The sequence below is a fragment of the Tetrao urogallus genome (assembly GCF_951394365.1).
Source record: "Tetrao urogallus genome assembly, chromosome: 2".
Taxonomy (NCBI): Eukaryota; Metazoa; Chordata; class Aves; order Galliformes; family Phasianidae; genus Tetrao; species Tetrao urogallus.
The window spans coordinates 35350336-35367445 of NC_136814.1; the positions used below are offsets into that span (position 1 = coordinate 35350336).

Sequence of the window (17110 nt, forward strand, 5' to 3'; positions counted from 1 at the left end):
TGTTGAATTTGTCCTTTCTCTCTGTAGAAGATTGCTTGGCAGATCAGTACCTCAGTCATTAATTTGTTTTCCTTTCATTTTCATTGTTCTTAAGGTGAAAACAGGTAAATTATACATGCTTCAAGAACAGAAAGACAGAATATCTATGACTCTAGTTTATGTCTATTCAAATAAGGTAAAATAAAATAATTGTTTTTAAATAATTGTGTAACAGATGGTGAACAAATGATTATGAAATGTGAAATCAATTCGTCTCTCGTGTAACACTACATTACTGCATTACATCAACAGCACCCCCATTTTGCTATTATTTTTCAATGCCAAATGTGATTGATCACTGAAAGCTTATTATAATCTGGAGTACTATGTCCATTTCTGGGCTCCCCAGTACAAAAAAGACAGGGATCTCTTGGAAAGAGTCCAGCGGAGGGCCACAAAAATGGAGAAGGGCTTGGAGCATCTCCCCTATGAAGAAAGGCTGAGCGAACTGGGTCTGTTCAGCCTTGAGAAAAGAAGGCTGAGAGGAGACATCTCCTTCTCTGGAGATGTTCAAGTCTCACCTGGATGCCTACCTGTGCAACCTGCTGTAGAGAACCTACTTTGGTAGGGGGTCTGGTTTCGATGACCTCTGGAGGTCCCTTCCAACCCCTACAACTCTGTGATTCTGTAATTCTGTGATATGGTAATACAATTATCAAGAACAACTTTGTTACATGAATACAGATCTCTTACAAGAGTGTAGGTATTGGCAAAAATCTGTTTAGGTGGTAGCACTTGTATTTTTATATTTAACGGGGCTTAATGCGTGAGAGCAATTCAAATACCAGCAGAGGTAGAAACATAGTTCATATGTGGTATCTCAATTTCCTGGATGCTGAAGGGTTATCAGAAGCTCAGCTTCACTGTTCCATCACCACGAGTAGCAAACAATGCAGAAATCACGGAATGAGTTAGGCTTTGTTCTCTAAAGTGTTCCTCCTTGCATTTTCATTGAGATAATCCCCGACTTTGATCAGTGTCCTCATCAGCTGTTCTCCAGAGCAGGCTGCAGGCTGTCAAAATACAGCAAGGCTCATTTTTAAAATCAGTATTCCATTGTATTGTCATCGTTCACCCTGTAATGTTGTTTCTCTCAATGTAAGGTTAAATATTTTTGTAGTTACTGCTTCAGTCTTCAGTATTTGAAGAATAATTATATTTATTTAAAGTTCTCCTTGCCTGGCAATAGCTACTTCTAAACTGGTACGCTGCTATGTTGTGGCTTAATTGTGTTTTAGATCATTTGATAAACCAGGAGAAGTCTCTAACCACACAAATTTGGATCTAAAACTATTAATAACAGATTACATAAGAAAGCTATACTAACATAAAAAATATCTGTTCTGTATACTTTTAAATTTAATGATAATATTTGGGAATAAAAGAAGTATTTTCCTGAGAAATAGCATTTTTTTTTTTTAGACTCTGCTGTATCCTATTGCTAATGGTTTTGTGGTTTCTTTGAAGGTACGATGCCTCATTACTTGTCTGTCAATTGTGTAGCTGAAGGTGCTTTGTATAAGCTAAATCTGCCCTAGTTTTGCATTTCCAGTAAAAATAGGTGCTTGGTTTTCTTCTTCTTAAAAATATTCTTTATAATATTGGCCTGTACACAGGGTACCAGAATCTGTTCTGGCATTTGTCTATTGAATTTTGGCATTTTGCTTTCTCCTTTGAAAAAAATCCAAACCTTTTTGCAGTATTGTTTTGAAATGTCAATCTGGGGCCACATAGATCAACTTTCCAGTTGAGCGGCCTAAATCACTGTGTGCAGAATGTACTATACACTATCTTCAAGGTTTTACATCCAATATTGTATGATGTTATATTATAGGTATTAACCTTAATCCATTCTTTAGTTAGGGGCACTGACAGCTCTAGCTTCTAAATATGCCATGTGATTACAGGTTATTCACCAGAGTTCAAAGCATGCTTTAATTTATGCTTTCTCTAAAAAGTACAAACCAGAGCTAACCTAAATTCTGTTTCAGCAGACTATTTTCTATTATTTTTTCCAGCATTTTTGATGTTGGCACTGTATTACTTAGAAATACTTTCTCTTAAATAACATGTAAAATAACATTGCGGACGATTCTTTGCAGCGTGATGGTTATTAACATTTGAGCTGCCAGTAATTGAACTGACTGAATATTCTATGTGATTTCAGTATACATTATATGAAAACTGTGCTTTTTTTCTTCTTTGATAATACGTATTTAGGAATGGAGTGATTTCCCTCAGCCTTAACATTATGTAGTTCAACACTGCCAAAAGGTGGATATTTCTGTACTTAAATGTTCATTAATTGTCCTTAAGACTCAAACTTGCCCAGGTAACTCCAGTCTCAATAACAATTGCATAGAACTGCAATTGATTTTCAAGCAAATTCAGATTATTCTTAACAAACACAAAAGCTTGCCTTGCACTCATTTAATGTAAGCATATGCCTCTAATGTATGTAGTACCACTCCTTGCAGCCAGTCTGGAATGGTTTATATATACTGTATCTGAAACAGTATAAATAAATAGGACAAATAAATTTGTATCTTAATTAGATATTCACAAACTGATAATTACAAGTGGAATCATTAATACTGAACATAGATAATGCCTCAATACAGAGTTCACTACTTATGGAGCCAGGACTTCTTTGGATCTCCAGAAGCACTTTGTTTGAACAAAGAATATGAACTATTTCCTCACGCTGGTGACTTCATTCTGCAGATAGGCAGGACCATGAGATGTCAGTGTTGCACATACGCTCTCCAGGGAGGTGGTTGTGAATGTGTTTAAAACTGTTTGGATGTGGTGCTCAGGGACACGATTTAGTGGTGGGTTGTTAGAGTTATGGTTGGACTTGATGAATCTTCAAGGTCTCTTCTAACCTGAGCAATTCTATGATTCTATGAGTCTCATTCGATTTTATGGTGTCAAATAATTTTTGAAGAGGATAAAAGCAATCTAAAAAGTCAGATTATTTTCATTGAATAAATTATTCTCGAATTGGAGATTCTTAGGGCAGCTCCCTATTCCTATGCATGTCTGTCATTACCAGTGCGATCATTCTTAGATATTTGAAGCCAACTTTCAGTTGCTTCAGGGCTTGTGAAGGGTTTAAACTTTGATTTCATCCTAAGTGGAAGAAAGTGTTGAAATAATCCAATACTGTGTGAGAGGAAAAATGCTAAAATCCTGGGTATAGAGATGTCATCTATTTCATTTCTATATGATTTACAAAAACAGTTGTCAACATTCCTGACCTGAGGTGATTTGCTTTAGTTTGGTGGACATCACTGAAATATTTTATGTGATGATCATCTTGTCTGTATCTGTGCTTGCTGGTGCAGCCTCCTGGGAGTTGCTGTGTTTTGTGCTCTTTACTTCTCTGTGATGCAGCTTGACTTGCTGAAAAAGCCCCCTGGTTCACTGAGTTAGGCATCTCTCAAGTGGCACTGTGATGATTTAATTAAAGAAGGATATTACAGTGATTGTTGATGTGTGTAGTCCATGCAAAGGGCAGCTCACATGGGAAGAAATAGACTGGAGCAACTAGATTGGGTCTGATGGGGTAATTCAGCTTTTCATCTAAACATACAAATTTTTACCTCAGTGAAGCACAGCAAAAGGCTTTCTCCCCAATTCTCTGTACCCTGTAATTGTAGGCTTTTTAGCTGATGAGCATTTCAACAGAAAATCTCCAGTAGAGAATGTGGAGGGACCACATATAGTAAAATGGAGTTTCAAAATAAGATCACTGTTGAAAGCAAGAGCAAACATAGGTAATACTGCTTCACATGAAAAACGCTTCTTATGAAGCACCAATGCCAAATTATGAGCAGAGAGATTATTTTTTGCAAGATCTGTATGCTTAGTAATTGAATTCAGATTTACAAATTTAATGATCTGGGTCATCCCAAACCACGTCTTTGAAATTTAAGAAGCTATAAAAATTCTGCTCCTAGGAGCTGGATTCATTTCTCCCAGCTGTAAGTACATAACGGATACTGGTATGTGTTTGTTGTCAAGCCTTCCACTGTCCATCGTGGAGATACCTTTGGGGTAGAAACTGATTAAAGACAGATTGTATCCCTTGTGGCAGAAACCTCGTATGACCATCAAAAAAGAAAATTAGCCAAATTAGCACAGTTCTTCATCCAACCTTTAGAAGTACGCTCAACTGAAAACTCTCACCTTTGCTTCTGTCTTGATAACTTTAAGCTATTTCTCCTATATTCACATACTACTGCCTGAAGTCTTGTCAGCTGTCAGTGTGTTCTGCCCGTGTGGAAGGCCACGTACTTCCCCATTCCTAGCTCTCACAGTCATATTTGTTCTTCACGTTAGATGCATTGTCAGTGTTGTCATAGAGTTTGTCTTTGAAATAAATTTGACAGTACACTTATATATCAAGACCAAGATTGCAAATTATCTTCACAAGGAGGTGAGTGAAGTTTTAAATAATAATATTGTGTTTTAAGTTTGGTCTGAGTTGCCTCAAACATCAGAAGTTTAATGAGCTTTGCCAGGGTTTGAACTGACTTAGTAGTAAATAAATGACACAGTCTTTGATGTTTGGAATTACTCAGAAAACACCTGCAGAATCCTTGCTGCATTGGAAACAACTTTCTAGTATACTTTCCCTGTTAATTCTGTAACTGTGTCTGAGAAGTGCTATGAAGTGTGCTTATATAACTTATTTTTTTTCTCATGCATAGTAAGCTTTGTTTTGAGAATGATCACGAGGCAGTTGTTTGTGCACTTGTTTTCTTTGACTTCTCCAAGAAGGCTTAGGGCTAGAAAAGTTAATCCCATTGCATGGCTAAATCTGGTGAGGTTTAGCAAGGTAAGCAGGAGATAAAACACTTGGAAAGCCTAATTGTGAGGGGAAATGAACGAGCTATGTTTCCCTTAGGAGCACCAGGTCAGGTTACTCAGATAAAAATAAAATAAAATAAAATAAAAAATAAAAAAATTGGAATTTCTACATCAGGCATCAGCTTGTGTTTCTCAGATTAGAATTCTTAAGCAAATTTAGACGAACATTTTTGTTTATCATTCTAATTAAAACATTTTGCCCTTCTCATTGTCTTAAATCATTGTTGATGAATGGCAGCCTCTAGTGCTGTTTCCCAAATATAATTAAATGAGGACATGTTTTCTGTGGAAGAGATTATACGTTTGCTGCATTTAAAACAGCCAAAACTGCAGAAAAAGGGACTATGTGTACTTGAAGTTAAACTGTGCAACTTTGTAGGCTGGATTAGATGATTTTGAATATTTAATTGAAGCTCTTCTTTTAAAAAAAAAAAAAAAAGTCACACCTTGAGGTTTAAGATGACCATAAAAATAAAAGACTCTTTAGTCTTGCAGTTCAAAAGGGACAAGACAAATTAAGCTTAGTAGTCTGCTTGATAGAAAAGACTAGCAGGTCAATTATAACTAGTAAGGTGTGTGTTGTGTTTTATCTTGTCAGATCATTTCCAGTTATTATGCAGTAATCTTTTCATGCTGAACTAACCAACCTGCTCACAATAGTGATGTCTGGCATGCAAGCTGACTTTTGCATAAAGGGTATTCACAGTTGACGCAGAACAATATTTTGAGCTAGACCTGCAGGAGGTGTGTAATTTTGCAGTTCAGCCATCCAAGATCTCACTGTCCTAATTATGTTTTATGCACTTCAGCTTAAAACCTGTCCATGACGCAAGTTTAGGGAAGCATATGTGAACGTCAGTAATTTATTCCATATACACTTGAAAGACTGATTACCAACAGTATGAATAATGCTAATCATTGTTTGCACTTTTGTGCAATTCCTAAGAAAGAAGTATCTGCATATCACTCCCTAGAATATCATGTTTCTGGATTAAGTTCCACTTATTATAATGTAAATGTATCTTTATCATGTTGCTTTACATTGCTTACAATGCATGTGCACAATTTATCATCAAATTTACTTATGTACATTTTTTTTCCGCAGAATACCCCTATATCTCTAAGTGTACTTTATTGTTTGAAGCAAAGATACTCACTTGAATTTGAGAGACTTCGTTCACATTTAGAAGCTCATTAATTGGGGAGTTGAAGGAAACTTTCACTTATTTGTATGGACAATAAATGTAGGGACAGATTCCATTTTGTAGACAACAGCTTGTCTACTTGACTGTTTCTTTGGAACATAATTCATAGCTTTTTCTACTTAAATAATAAAATTTCATGCTAAATGAATATCGTAAATTGACACAGAAAAAAACTATTACTGCCTTTCTTTGGAGTTGTATTTGTATATTCTTTAAAAGAGAACGGGAATCTCAGCATTCCACACCTTGCTATTGGACAATGTCTGCTTTTTTGCTGTACTTTTTTGTTTTGGACTACGCCACTGGATTTGTGTTTCTTGGATTGCTAATATGTGATCTGTTACTAGAGAGAACATTTGAATCTCCAGACACTGCATAAGCAGGTTTTCCATAAGCAGTGGAAGTGTTTGATTTTATGTTCACTTTTGGTATGTACACCATGTATGTGATCCCAGCTCCCTCTCCCTTTCTTGCATTTGTACACATCTCCACTATGGGAATTTATTCATAGCTGCTAATAACGCTGATTTGCTATTTGCTGATTGCAGTCATCAGACTTATGCAGAAAAAAAGGTGTTAGAATAATTTGTTTTTCTCTTTTTTTCCACATCACCCAGTCACAGACTTTTAAAACTCCCCCCCCCCCCCCAGACTTACTACTTATTGGGGAACATAGATGACATACCCCAGTTTTTTTAAGATTTGACTAGTAATATGAAACGTTCAGTCAGATGGAGATTCAGTTTTCTTTGGTAATTAAGGAAAGAAGATAGTTGTAATTTATTTTACCACAATATTATTTTATATTTTGAGAGGTAAGGCATTTAAAGAAAGAAAAGGAAGAAAGGTGAAAGTTATTTAATATGTAATTAAGATCCTCTATGAAATTTGCAAAAAATAAAAAATTGTATTGTCAGCCAATGATTCTGTCTAAACAGTCTTTGTATTTTCCAACAAAAGTGTTTGTATTTCAAATGAAAGTGAACCTTTGCACTGAGCTTGATTTATAAAATTTATGGATCAAAATATCCTGTAAAATTGAGTTAATGAGGAAAATATGAGAAAAATAGAGTAAAATCATTTTAAATGTTTTTATATCCACTCCATTAGCTATTAAAAAAAATTCTGTTTCTGGCCCCGCTTTTTCCAGGGATGCAAAATTGCATTGTTTCATAGTTTTTTCACTTCTCAAAACAAAAGAAGGATTTTTTGCTTTGAACTTCAAGGCTCTATTTTTTGTTTTGAACAGCCTTTGACAACTGTGTCAGAACTGTGGAAGGATGAATGAATGTATTATACTTTCGTATTCAATACAATACCAGTAATACCATCAAACATTAAATTTTGCATCCAGCAATATTGAACCATTTTTATCCACTTTATACCTTTTCTATTCTGATATTTCATTCTCTAAAGACATTGAGCCCATACATTAAGTTATTGTTGACTATGGTAAAGTCCTTCCAATACTTTATCTTGCTCAAAAAAAATCAAAAATAAAAATTGTAAATTAAAAAAAGTAGCAAGAGTGGACCTTTAATTTGAGAGATTGACCTAGGATTTATTGTAGAAGTTCTTACAGGAATAATTCTGACTTTCTTTATTCTTCCTTTCATTTTTTTTTTTATCTGTGTTCAGATGGAAGACGTCATAGCTCGCATGCAAGATGAGAAAAATGGGATTCCTATTCGTACAGTCAAAAGTTTTCTTTCCAAGATCCCCAGTGTCTTTTCTGGTAAGAGTCAGTGTGATTTTGATATTATTTAAGATTCCCATTTTACATTGTGTAAGAGGATGCTCAAATGGCAAACGTTTACCTTAGTGTTATGGGGAATTCACATTTGCCTGGTCTGAGGAGAAACTAACTACCCTACCCTTTCAGTACTTTGATAATAAAAATTGTTTATATATTTCTTGCACGTTAAAATGTGTTTTCATGTGTGTGTTTTTGTCCAGTAGTTTTTCCGAAGGCAGTACTTTACTGTAAAAATTCAATTTATTTTTATTGCAGTGTTTTTGCATTTCAGATCTGATTTTTAACTTGTTTATATGGCAAGTATAAATAGTTTAAAATATAGGCCAGTATATGAATATAAGAACTATTATATCATCAGCACAAGAAAATAATAATCATAGCACTCTACATGATGCTGAATTGTTGATATTTCTTACAACACTTACAATCTGCTTTTATGAGCTTTGGCTGCTGGTGCCAAGCTAAGGCTGAGATTTCTGTGATGACATGCAAAACAGCCATAAACTTTATAGGTAACCCAAGCCAGTATTGTTGCATTCACAAAAATATGTTCATTTTTAAATTAACTAGTATTAACTAGTAACTATCTATTTAATACTGGGAGGAGGTGGAGGGAAGGAAGAAAAATCATAGCAATTCATTTTTTTTCATTTTTAGATTTTCTACCTCAAATACAATTGCAGTAATTTTTGCAGTAGGTTACTAAAAACAAAAAAAAAAAAACAAAAAACAGGAAAGCACAGCTATATTGTTAATGCACTTAATATTTACATTCCTTCTGCTGAAAAAAAGAAAAAAAAAAAAAGTACATGCATTTGCATGTATTTACAAAGGCATGTATTATATCTAGCTGGCTGCCCAGGAAAGCATCCCATACAATTTGGAACTTTGCAATTGTTTGATTGAGGAGAGAAAAATAAGTAGGTATGCCGCAGTTAAGTCATGTTTCTACAAGTGGTCAGACTCATGCTTGTGTCTATGCCATAGATAATACCTGTTAGAGCCTTTAAACAATCTTTAAAATTAATATTAATAATTTATTGGTATCCTTAGGGTCTGGGGAAAAGAATACATAGAGGGGATGTTATCAGCGCTTACAAATATCTAAAGGGTGGATGTCAAGTGGATGGAGCTAGCCTCTTTGCAGTTATGCTGAGCTACAGAGGCAGTGAGCCCACACTGGAGAAGCAGAAGTTTGCTATGAAAATGATAAAAAAGTTTTTTTACATTGGTATTACACAACACTGGAACAGGCTGCACAGAGAGCTTGTGGAGACTTTCTCTGGATATAGCAAAAAACCATCTGGAAAATTTCTTCAGCAACCTATTTTAGCTGGGAGTTGGACTTCATGATTTCCAGAGGACACTTCCAATTCTGTACTTCTGTCTTACAGGCTATCACTGTAAAAGCAGGAGGGGTATTTTAATTTTTGTTTTCTTGTATTTCATATTATTGTTTCTAAAAACAGAATGGCAGACTAGTTTAGACAGCAATTAGTCCTTATTGCAGAATTACTGACCATGTCTATTAAGGACGAATAAATTAGCAAAAGAAGTTTGGAGAAAGGTATCTGAATGTGACCTGTTAGTAGAATGTTATGATTATAAAAAATGGGACAATGTGATTGTATTATCTCATTTACTGAGTCATTCCTTTGATGTTTTTACAAGTAAAATATACACACAGAGAAACATTTCAGATATAGGTAATTCTTTACAGCCACTACTCTATGCATTGTTATTCTTCACAAGATCACAAAAGGAAAAATAATAGTATGTTAAGGATTATTTCACCTTGTGAAATTTTGAAAAAATATATTTCTTATATTTCATGTTTTCATGGAGAGCAAATATGCTGCTTAATGTTGAAGTCTCATACATATGTTCCTGAGTGTGTGTAATCTGCTTGAATTCAAACAAAATTTTCATTTGATTTCTGTCTTGAAATCTTTCAAAAAGAAATAATTTAGTTGAGTTTACCAGATTAAAATATGCTTAGATTGAGTTTGGAAGCCATTTGATGAAAAAGAATACAGACCCATACATGTATCATAATACTACTCATGTTTTCATCAGGAGCATATATGCTTATTTGGGAGTGTGCAAGATTGAGTAAGCAGCAAATTTATCTGTGGTGTAAATTTACTAGCTAGTGAATTGCAGACTAATTTGGATAACAGCATTTCAGTCACCTACGAGGTGAAATGAATTATGAAAAAACTCTCAATTCTTGACTGAACTCCAATGTGCAAAAATACAAAACACTGAAAACAAGGAGGTAAAAAACAGACACAAAAATTGACAGTTGTCCTATTCCTTATACTCCATCCCTTGGTTTGGAGAAGTTCTTCACAGCTGTTTAGCATCAATGATGTTAATGATACTCATTTAAATTCTTTTATACGATAAAATTATACCTCATATTATTCAAATAGCTATGGTGAACAACTCAGTATATTGCAAAGTTTGTAACAGAAATGATAGGGCTTATTATACATATTAATGAACAAATACTGAAGAGGAAAAAATGCATCCTTGACTAATTCCAAGTGGCACTTTGCATAAAAGAATCATTGGAAGTGCAGTACTGGGAGCTGACTACTGACTTCTATTTGTATTTCTGGTAGACCTACAACCTGTTGTGCTCATCAGTTGATGTCTGTGGTGCATTTTAATTTATCATGGCAAGCAACAAAAATATCAAATCTCAGAATTATGCTGCAGTGTTTCTTCTTGGGTGTGATGAGCTAATGGTTTCATTGCATTCAATATTTTTTACCAATGTTTATGCCATTCATAGAATAGATATTCTACTGACTACCCAGCTATAACTTGCTTAATCAGATAGCACTTCACTGATTAGTCCTGATACTAACTGCCTTCTGGAGCCATTGTTACAGGATACTGTATGCCTAGTGTGATTTTGACCAATAATATTTTTACACTAGATGTTAGCCCTTATTGAATCTTGCTAAATGACCTCATTCAGCTAGTGCTTGTGAGGTCTTTGAACAGAAAGAAATGTGCTGTAGCAGATGGTCTTTGTAATGATAGTTTACATCAAGCTGACTCACCACAATGTTATTTGCAACTAGGCTCAGAGTAGATACGAACAGATGAATAAGCATGTAGAGCTTTGTAGAAAACAGACTAATGGGCCTAAGCATCCTAGAACATCACTGGTTAAAAACAGACTTATTCTGTGAGTACCACACTGGTCATTGCTAATGGTAATTCTTTTGGAAGGTGTGTGATTGTCTTCTGGATGAACAAGTAGTCAATGAGTTTGGGGTTACATCAGGCTTGCAGCCAGTCACTGGAAAGATTCTGCTGAGCTCCATTTTAGGGCCAGTTCTCTTCAGTGTTTTCGTCAATGACTTGGGTACAGGACTTGAAGATATACAAAGTACATTCATTGACAGCATTAAATTGGAAGGAGCTGCTAACTCCTTTGAGCATAAAGAATCCTTGGCAAAGAGATTTTGACAACTTGGAGGACCAGGAAACCACCAACCATATGATGCTCCACAAAGCAAGTGCTGCATTCTGTATCTGGGAAAGGAAAACCTTGGATGTATGTATAGACTGGGGGAAGAAAGACTGGAGATCAGCCTCACGGAAAGGCATGTGGGGGTTGTGGTTGATAAGTTTCATTTGTCAACAGTGTGCCCTGGCAGTCCAAAGGGCTAACCGTACCCTGGGATGCACCAGCCCAGCACTGCCACCAGGCGAGGGAAGGGGTTCTTCCACTCTGCTTTGCACTAGTGTGACATCACCTTGGGCACTGTGTGCAGTTTTGGGCACTACAATATGAGGAAAGAAATATACTAGAGAACACCTAAGGAAGATGTTGAAGGCTCTATAGGGCAAGGTGGGTGAGGAGCAGCTTGGTTTGTTCAGCGCAGAGCAAAGGAGGCTGAAAAGAGGCTTTGTGGCAACTGCAGCTCCTCACAGGGAGAGGAGGGGCACCGCTGTACTCTGGTGATAGCAACAGGGCCCAAGGGAATGGCATGGAGCTGCGTCAGGGCATAAGGAAAAGGTTCTTCACCAGAGGGTGGATGGGCACTGGAACAGTCTCCTGAGGGCAGTGTTCTTGGCCCCAAGCCTGCAGGAGTTCAAGAAGTGTTTGAACAACACTCAGAAATACAGTTTGAATTTTGGTTAGTTTTGTGTGGAGCAAGGAGTTGGACTTGATGATTCTTGTGGTCCTTCCAACTCACGATATTTTGAGATTCGGTGACTACTTAAGCATATTGCCACACTATGGTGGAAGATATCATAGTTCAAATAATAGCTTCTGGGTCTTTGTGAGTGGAATAACTATTTTTACTACGAAGAAATAGTCTGCTTGTGACCATTCACATTATTATCTTAATCATTTGTAGTAGCCATGGAGTTTGTCTTTGTGTATCTTATTGAATCACAGAACGGTTTGGGTTGAAAGAGACTTTCAAGATCACCTAGTTTCAACCCCCCTCCTATAGGCAGGGACACCTCCCTCTAGACGAGGTTTCTCAAAGTCCCATCCAACCTAGCCTTGAATGCTTCTAGGGAGGGGGCATTTCATGTTCATCTTCTAATTGTGTGATCTATAGTGTTTCTGAAAAAACAGAAGCAGGCTTTCACCTAGATATTATTTCTCCATGGAATGTTCTCCCAGACTTCTATATGCATTATTTGTTGTGTCTGAATCATTTTACTGCTTTTTTAGTATCCATTAGGTCTCTTGATCACCTTGAGTCTGTATCAAAAAGCGCAGAACAGAGACTGTGATGAGAGCTAAACAGAAACTATGTGAAAAGAAGACTCAGGAATAACTGATAGCCAAATCTGAATTCATTGAATTAAGCCTACACGTACATCTCCGTAGAGACAGGCTGCATTTTCAACAGGGCTAATGGATAAATTGAGTATTTCACACATGAGATGATGGAAAGATGAGTAAGTATAATTTGAAAGTAGCTGTTTTCTTTTTATTTTGCAACACGATAAAGACAGTAGATTTTCTTGAGTGTTTTGTCCAGTTCACTACAGTGTCTAATATGGAATGGATAGATCGCTGTGCTTCAGTATAGTCTTTCACTAGTCACCACACAAATTCATAACCTTTATTGAGGGTTTAGTGACTGCACAGTGATTTAAAGAATGTATTTTAAGATCAAGTTAGTGAGCTACTAAGGCTAATACAGAATCTACCATAAAATCCTACTTAAATTATTGGCTTCAAGAAACAAGAAGAAATTTACTGATTTCCAAATGTTATGAAGCTATAAAATGATGATGTGATAGAAGCTGGTAATGTAAACTAGATGTTTTTATGGAGTTTATTACATAACTTATTTTCTATTGCACTGCTCCAACTTAGAACTGGTGAGCTGTACAAATGTGTGGCTTTTGTTTGTTTTTGAATTGTGTTATTTTAGGAGCATGTAAGAGAGCCTAAAGTATCTCTGGTTCAGTTCATGTAAGCTAGAAGTTTCTTTAAGGAGAGAGCGAGTCAGTTTTCTCATTAGCTTTGAGCATATTGTTACAAACCTGGGCATCTAAAACTGAGTTGGAATTGACACCTGTGTTATGTGCGTGTGGTTCCTAGGGAATTTGATGGTCTTCCATTCAATGGTAAAATTCTAGTTATCTTTGTATCTGGATCATAGTCATTTTCTACCATTAATTCTGATGACCACAGTCATAGGCATTCAGTTTTCAGGAGGCACATATTTGAAACAGTAGTTGATAGCTGACTAAAAATAATGCAGGACCCCCCACAGGCCTACAATCTGTAGTCTAAAGGTGAAGTCATAATTATGTTATTTATCAGATATATATTATGGCTTTGATTTGAAACTTTAAAGGCTCCAAGAAAAAAAAAAAAAAAGGCAGGAGAATTTGCTCCTTCCATGTGATTATTTTTGATTTTGATGAACAAAGGAAGGGCTTGCTGTTGTTGTCTCCGTGGTTTTAAAATGCTTTGAAAGAGTGAAGATGTTTATATAGACATCTTGCCAGTTAACAACAATAATTGCATGAAGATTGTCATGTGCGTTCTTTACTAACAGTGATTAGAGCATCAGGAATAAAAAGAAGGCAATTTGCCAGGGACATGGTTCACATTAGGCCTGGAAACGGATAAAAAAACTTGCTTGAAATGATGATGAATGTAGGGAGTCTGACATATGAATCATAAGGATTAGGAGGAGCTCTAAAATATCATTTTTATTTTTACTAAGGAGAGATAGCAAGTAAATGCCAAAGTTTTGATGTTCACTTTCCAGCAGAAAGAAGCATTCAGAGTTTGTGGATAATGCTCTGAAATACTCAATGGTTTGTTTTAGGGATCTTAGCAAGGCAGATGGTCAATACTAGTACTGAAAGCTTCATAAGGCAATCAGGATGTGGATATTTTTAAAGACAGATATAGTGATGGAGAGATTTCATGGTTGTTACAGATTACCAGTGTGATGGTACTATAATTTAAAACGGGTTTTAAATTATGTAGTACTCAGATATGCTTGCTGATAAACGTGATGGCAGGAAAAACTGAACAAAATCTGTGGAGAATATACCCACTGAGTGGTGTGTAAATGTATATGAGGGATGCTGTTTAGTGTTTTTTTGAAGGAATGGGGAGATGTATGAGAAATGTTAGTTCAGTTAAAGTGTACACGCAGAGGCAGAATAAAAGGTATCTAAGGAGAGAGTTTTCATGCAAGTTGTTCCTAGCTGTTTCTGTTGTGTGGCTCAATACTTTTAGAAAGGAGTCACAGCTTGAACCAGCAATGATAGGCAAAGGTCAGTAGAAAGATGGTTTATAAAGTCTCCTGAGTCACAGAGAAGGTAAAAAGATTCATTTATCTTTTTCAGGAAAATATAATCCATAAAAAATCTTTAGCTTTTTTCTCATTCCTAGATGTGAGGATGACATTGTGCCTATTTCATATATGGACTGCATTTTCCCATTTTTAGAAAGTTTATTGCCATCATATGACATTTTATTCTATCAGTTTTCCAAATCTCAGAAAATGCATTTTTCTTTCTTTCTGGGGAAATTGTTAAGGTAATGAGATGCTGCATTTTGATCTGTGAATGTATTCACTTCACATAATCATAAATTTTCAATTTTTATTTTAGCATTTATATTATGCTTGATGAAATAAAGAATCTGTATGTTTAAACCTCAAACACTCAGCCGACGGAGTGTCGGAGGACTGGCAGACTGGCAGACCAGCCGTGGTCTGGTCAGAGGTAGTGAGAGATACTCTAGAAGAAAGCAGTGTCATGGTAGCCCATCTCACCCATAGATCATCGATGGTTAAGCCCCAGATATGAATGAATCACAGGAGCTGCCTACAACAACAGTATTGCTTGTTATATAGAGGCAAGCAGCAAAAAATAAAGAGCAGTACAGAGGAAACTGGATGACTCAGGGCACTAATGACAAGAGAGTGTTTCATCTGTCATTAGTTTTGATCTTGCCCAACTGAGTAATGAGTTGTTAGCATCTGATGACTGTTCAGTGCTGCATATGAAATGAGTTGATAGGTTTATCCAATTCAGTACTGAAAATTCCCTACTGAAAAGATACAAGAGAAAGCTCTACCACTTGGATTGACAGAAAAAAACCCCCACCGAAGCATAATACTTCAGTCATCTGGTACCTCTGAAGTAATGTAATATTGCACTATAGGTAAATGCAAGGAGTTTTGAATTTCCATTTTTTTGTATCTTTTATAGAATAAATTAACCATGCAGGAGAATCTAGGATTCCCTTATCCCAAGCCCTTGATTTTTACGTACATTTTTCCCCCTTCAGTGTATCTCCAGTGCTAGGTTGGTAAGAAGTTCCTGCTTTCTTTAATTCCTTCAAGTCCACCACCGCCTTCCCCTTTGTACTGCATTCTTCTTCAGGTATAATTCAATAGTAATTGCTGTGTACACTATGCCAGTTATTTGCAAGGTATGTTGTTTGCAAACAGAGCCTTCAGTGTTAAAGATGCAAGTTGGTAGGCTTGATTGGATTCAATCTTAGTAAAAGGTTTGATGAAATAAAAAGATCTTTGTCAGTACAGGAATGACAGAAGTTATCTTATTCCCTCTTTTCGTTTCTTCACAAAGACAGGAACTTGCCATCTTTACAGTTTCAGTTTTCAAACCAGACCTTTTGAAAATAAAAGTTAACAACTCTCTATCCCCAAATGAATAGTTGGTTTGAATTTAAAGTACCAATCATTCTTGTGTATTGTATTCATTATTTTGTCAAAAGGTGACTGATTTGCATTTATATGTTCATGGTCTTTTGGGAGTTGATATTTTTCGGTAGAAGGCTCTTATATATTGATATCATGTTTATGATTTTTCAAGACATTCGTAGAAGAACTTACTAAAGTTGCAGCATGAGATTGGATGTGCAGTCATTTCAAGATACTGAGATAATGAACTGGTTAATGTGTGATGCTTTGTATGCTTTACCATATGGCAAAACAAAAGTAGATATTTAAGTGCTGTTTGCGCATGTTTACCTCACAATTCCTGTTTGTTTGTATGTCAGTCTTGGCCACATCATGCATATTGGAACTATGGCCATTGAAGGGTAATCTTAAACTGCTTACAACTTGACAGAACTTTTGTTTTTTATCAATCAGTGCTGTAGCTGTGGAGCTCAGCTATGTCAGCTCTGTGTGATGTGCTGGGTTGGGCTGTGACCACCCTAGAACATTCAGCTTGTATTCCATTGGAATGAGAAGTAAATGAAAGAAGTAAAAAACTATTTTGAATAACCATGCTATTCAATGATAATTTTGCTTCCTGTTTTCATTTTAAGAAAGTCGTGTGTTAATATCAGGCTTTTGCTAATCTCTGTCAGAATTAAAATATTTTCAAAATGTGTAAGGATTTTCATCTGTTATTTTCAACAGAACAATAAATTCTTATTTTTTATTTCTTCCTCCTAACCAAGCAAAAGAAGAAGTACAAAAAAAGTTTCAGTTCAGTGGTGATTACCATTGGAAGCATTAGTAGAAAGAAGAAAATACAGTAATGAAAGTCTGAGGTAATTTAGCAAAATTGTTCCAAGAAAGTGAAATATACTGAAAACCCATTGAGAAGTCTTTTACAGTAATTTGTACATAAAACAGTCATTATAAATGTCTGTTCCCTTAAAGTCAGTAGATTATGAAAAGCTTAATTTCACAGATACTTGCAAAATAAGCAGGTCCAAAAGTCATGCTTTTGCAGGAAA

General features: G+C 35.8%; 1 protein-coding gene across 13 annotated transcripts in view; it reads left to right on the forward strand.

Annotated features, from left to right (window-relative positions):
- Positions 1-17110, forward strand: part of RGS7 (regulator of G protein signaling 7) — a gene marked incomplete at both ends in the record, with an annotated part of 229393 nt that overhangs the window by 88691 nt on the left and 123592 nt on the right. For all 13 annotated transcript variants that reach the window (XM_079550167.1, XM_079550168.1, XM_079550170.1 and 10 more), the window contains one exon: positions 7758-7854. In XM_079550167.1, coding sequence (XP_079406293.1) covers positions 7758-7854 — 97 coding nt within the window. The remainder of the gene's footprint in view (positions 1-7757; positions 7855-17110) is intronic.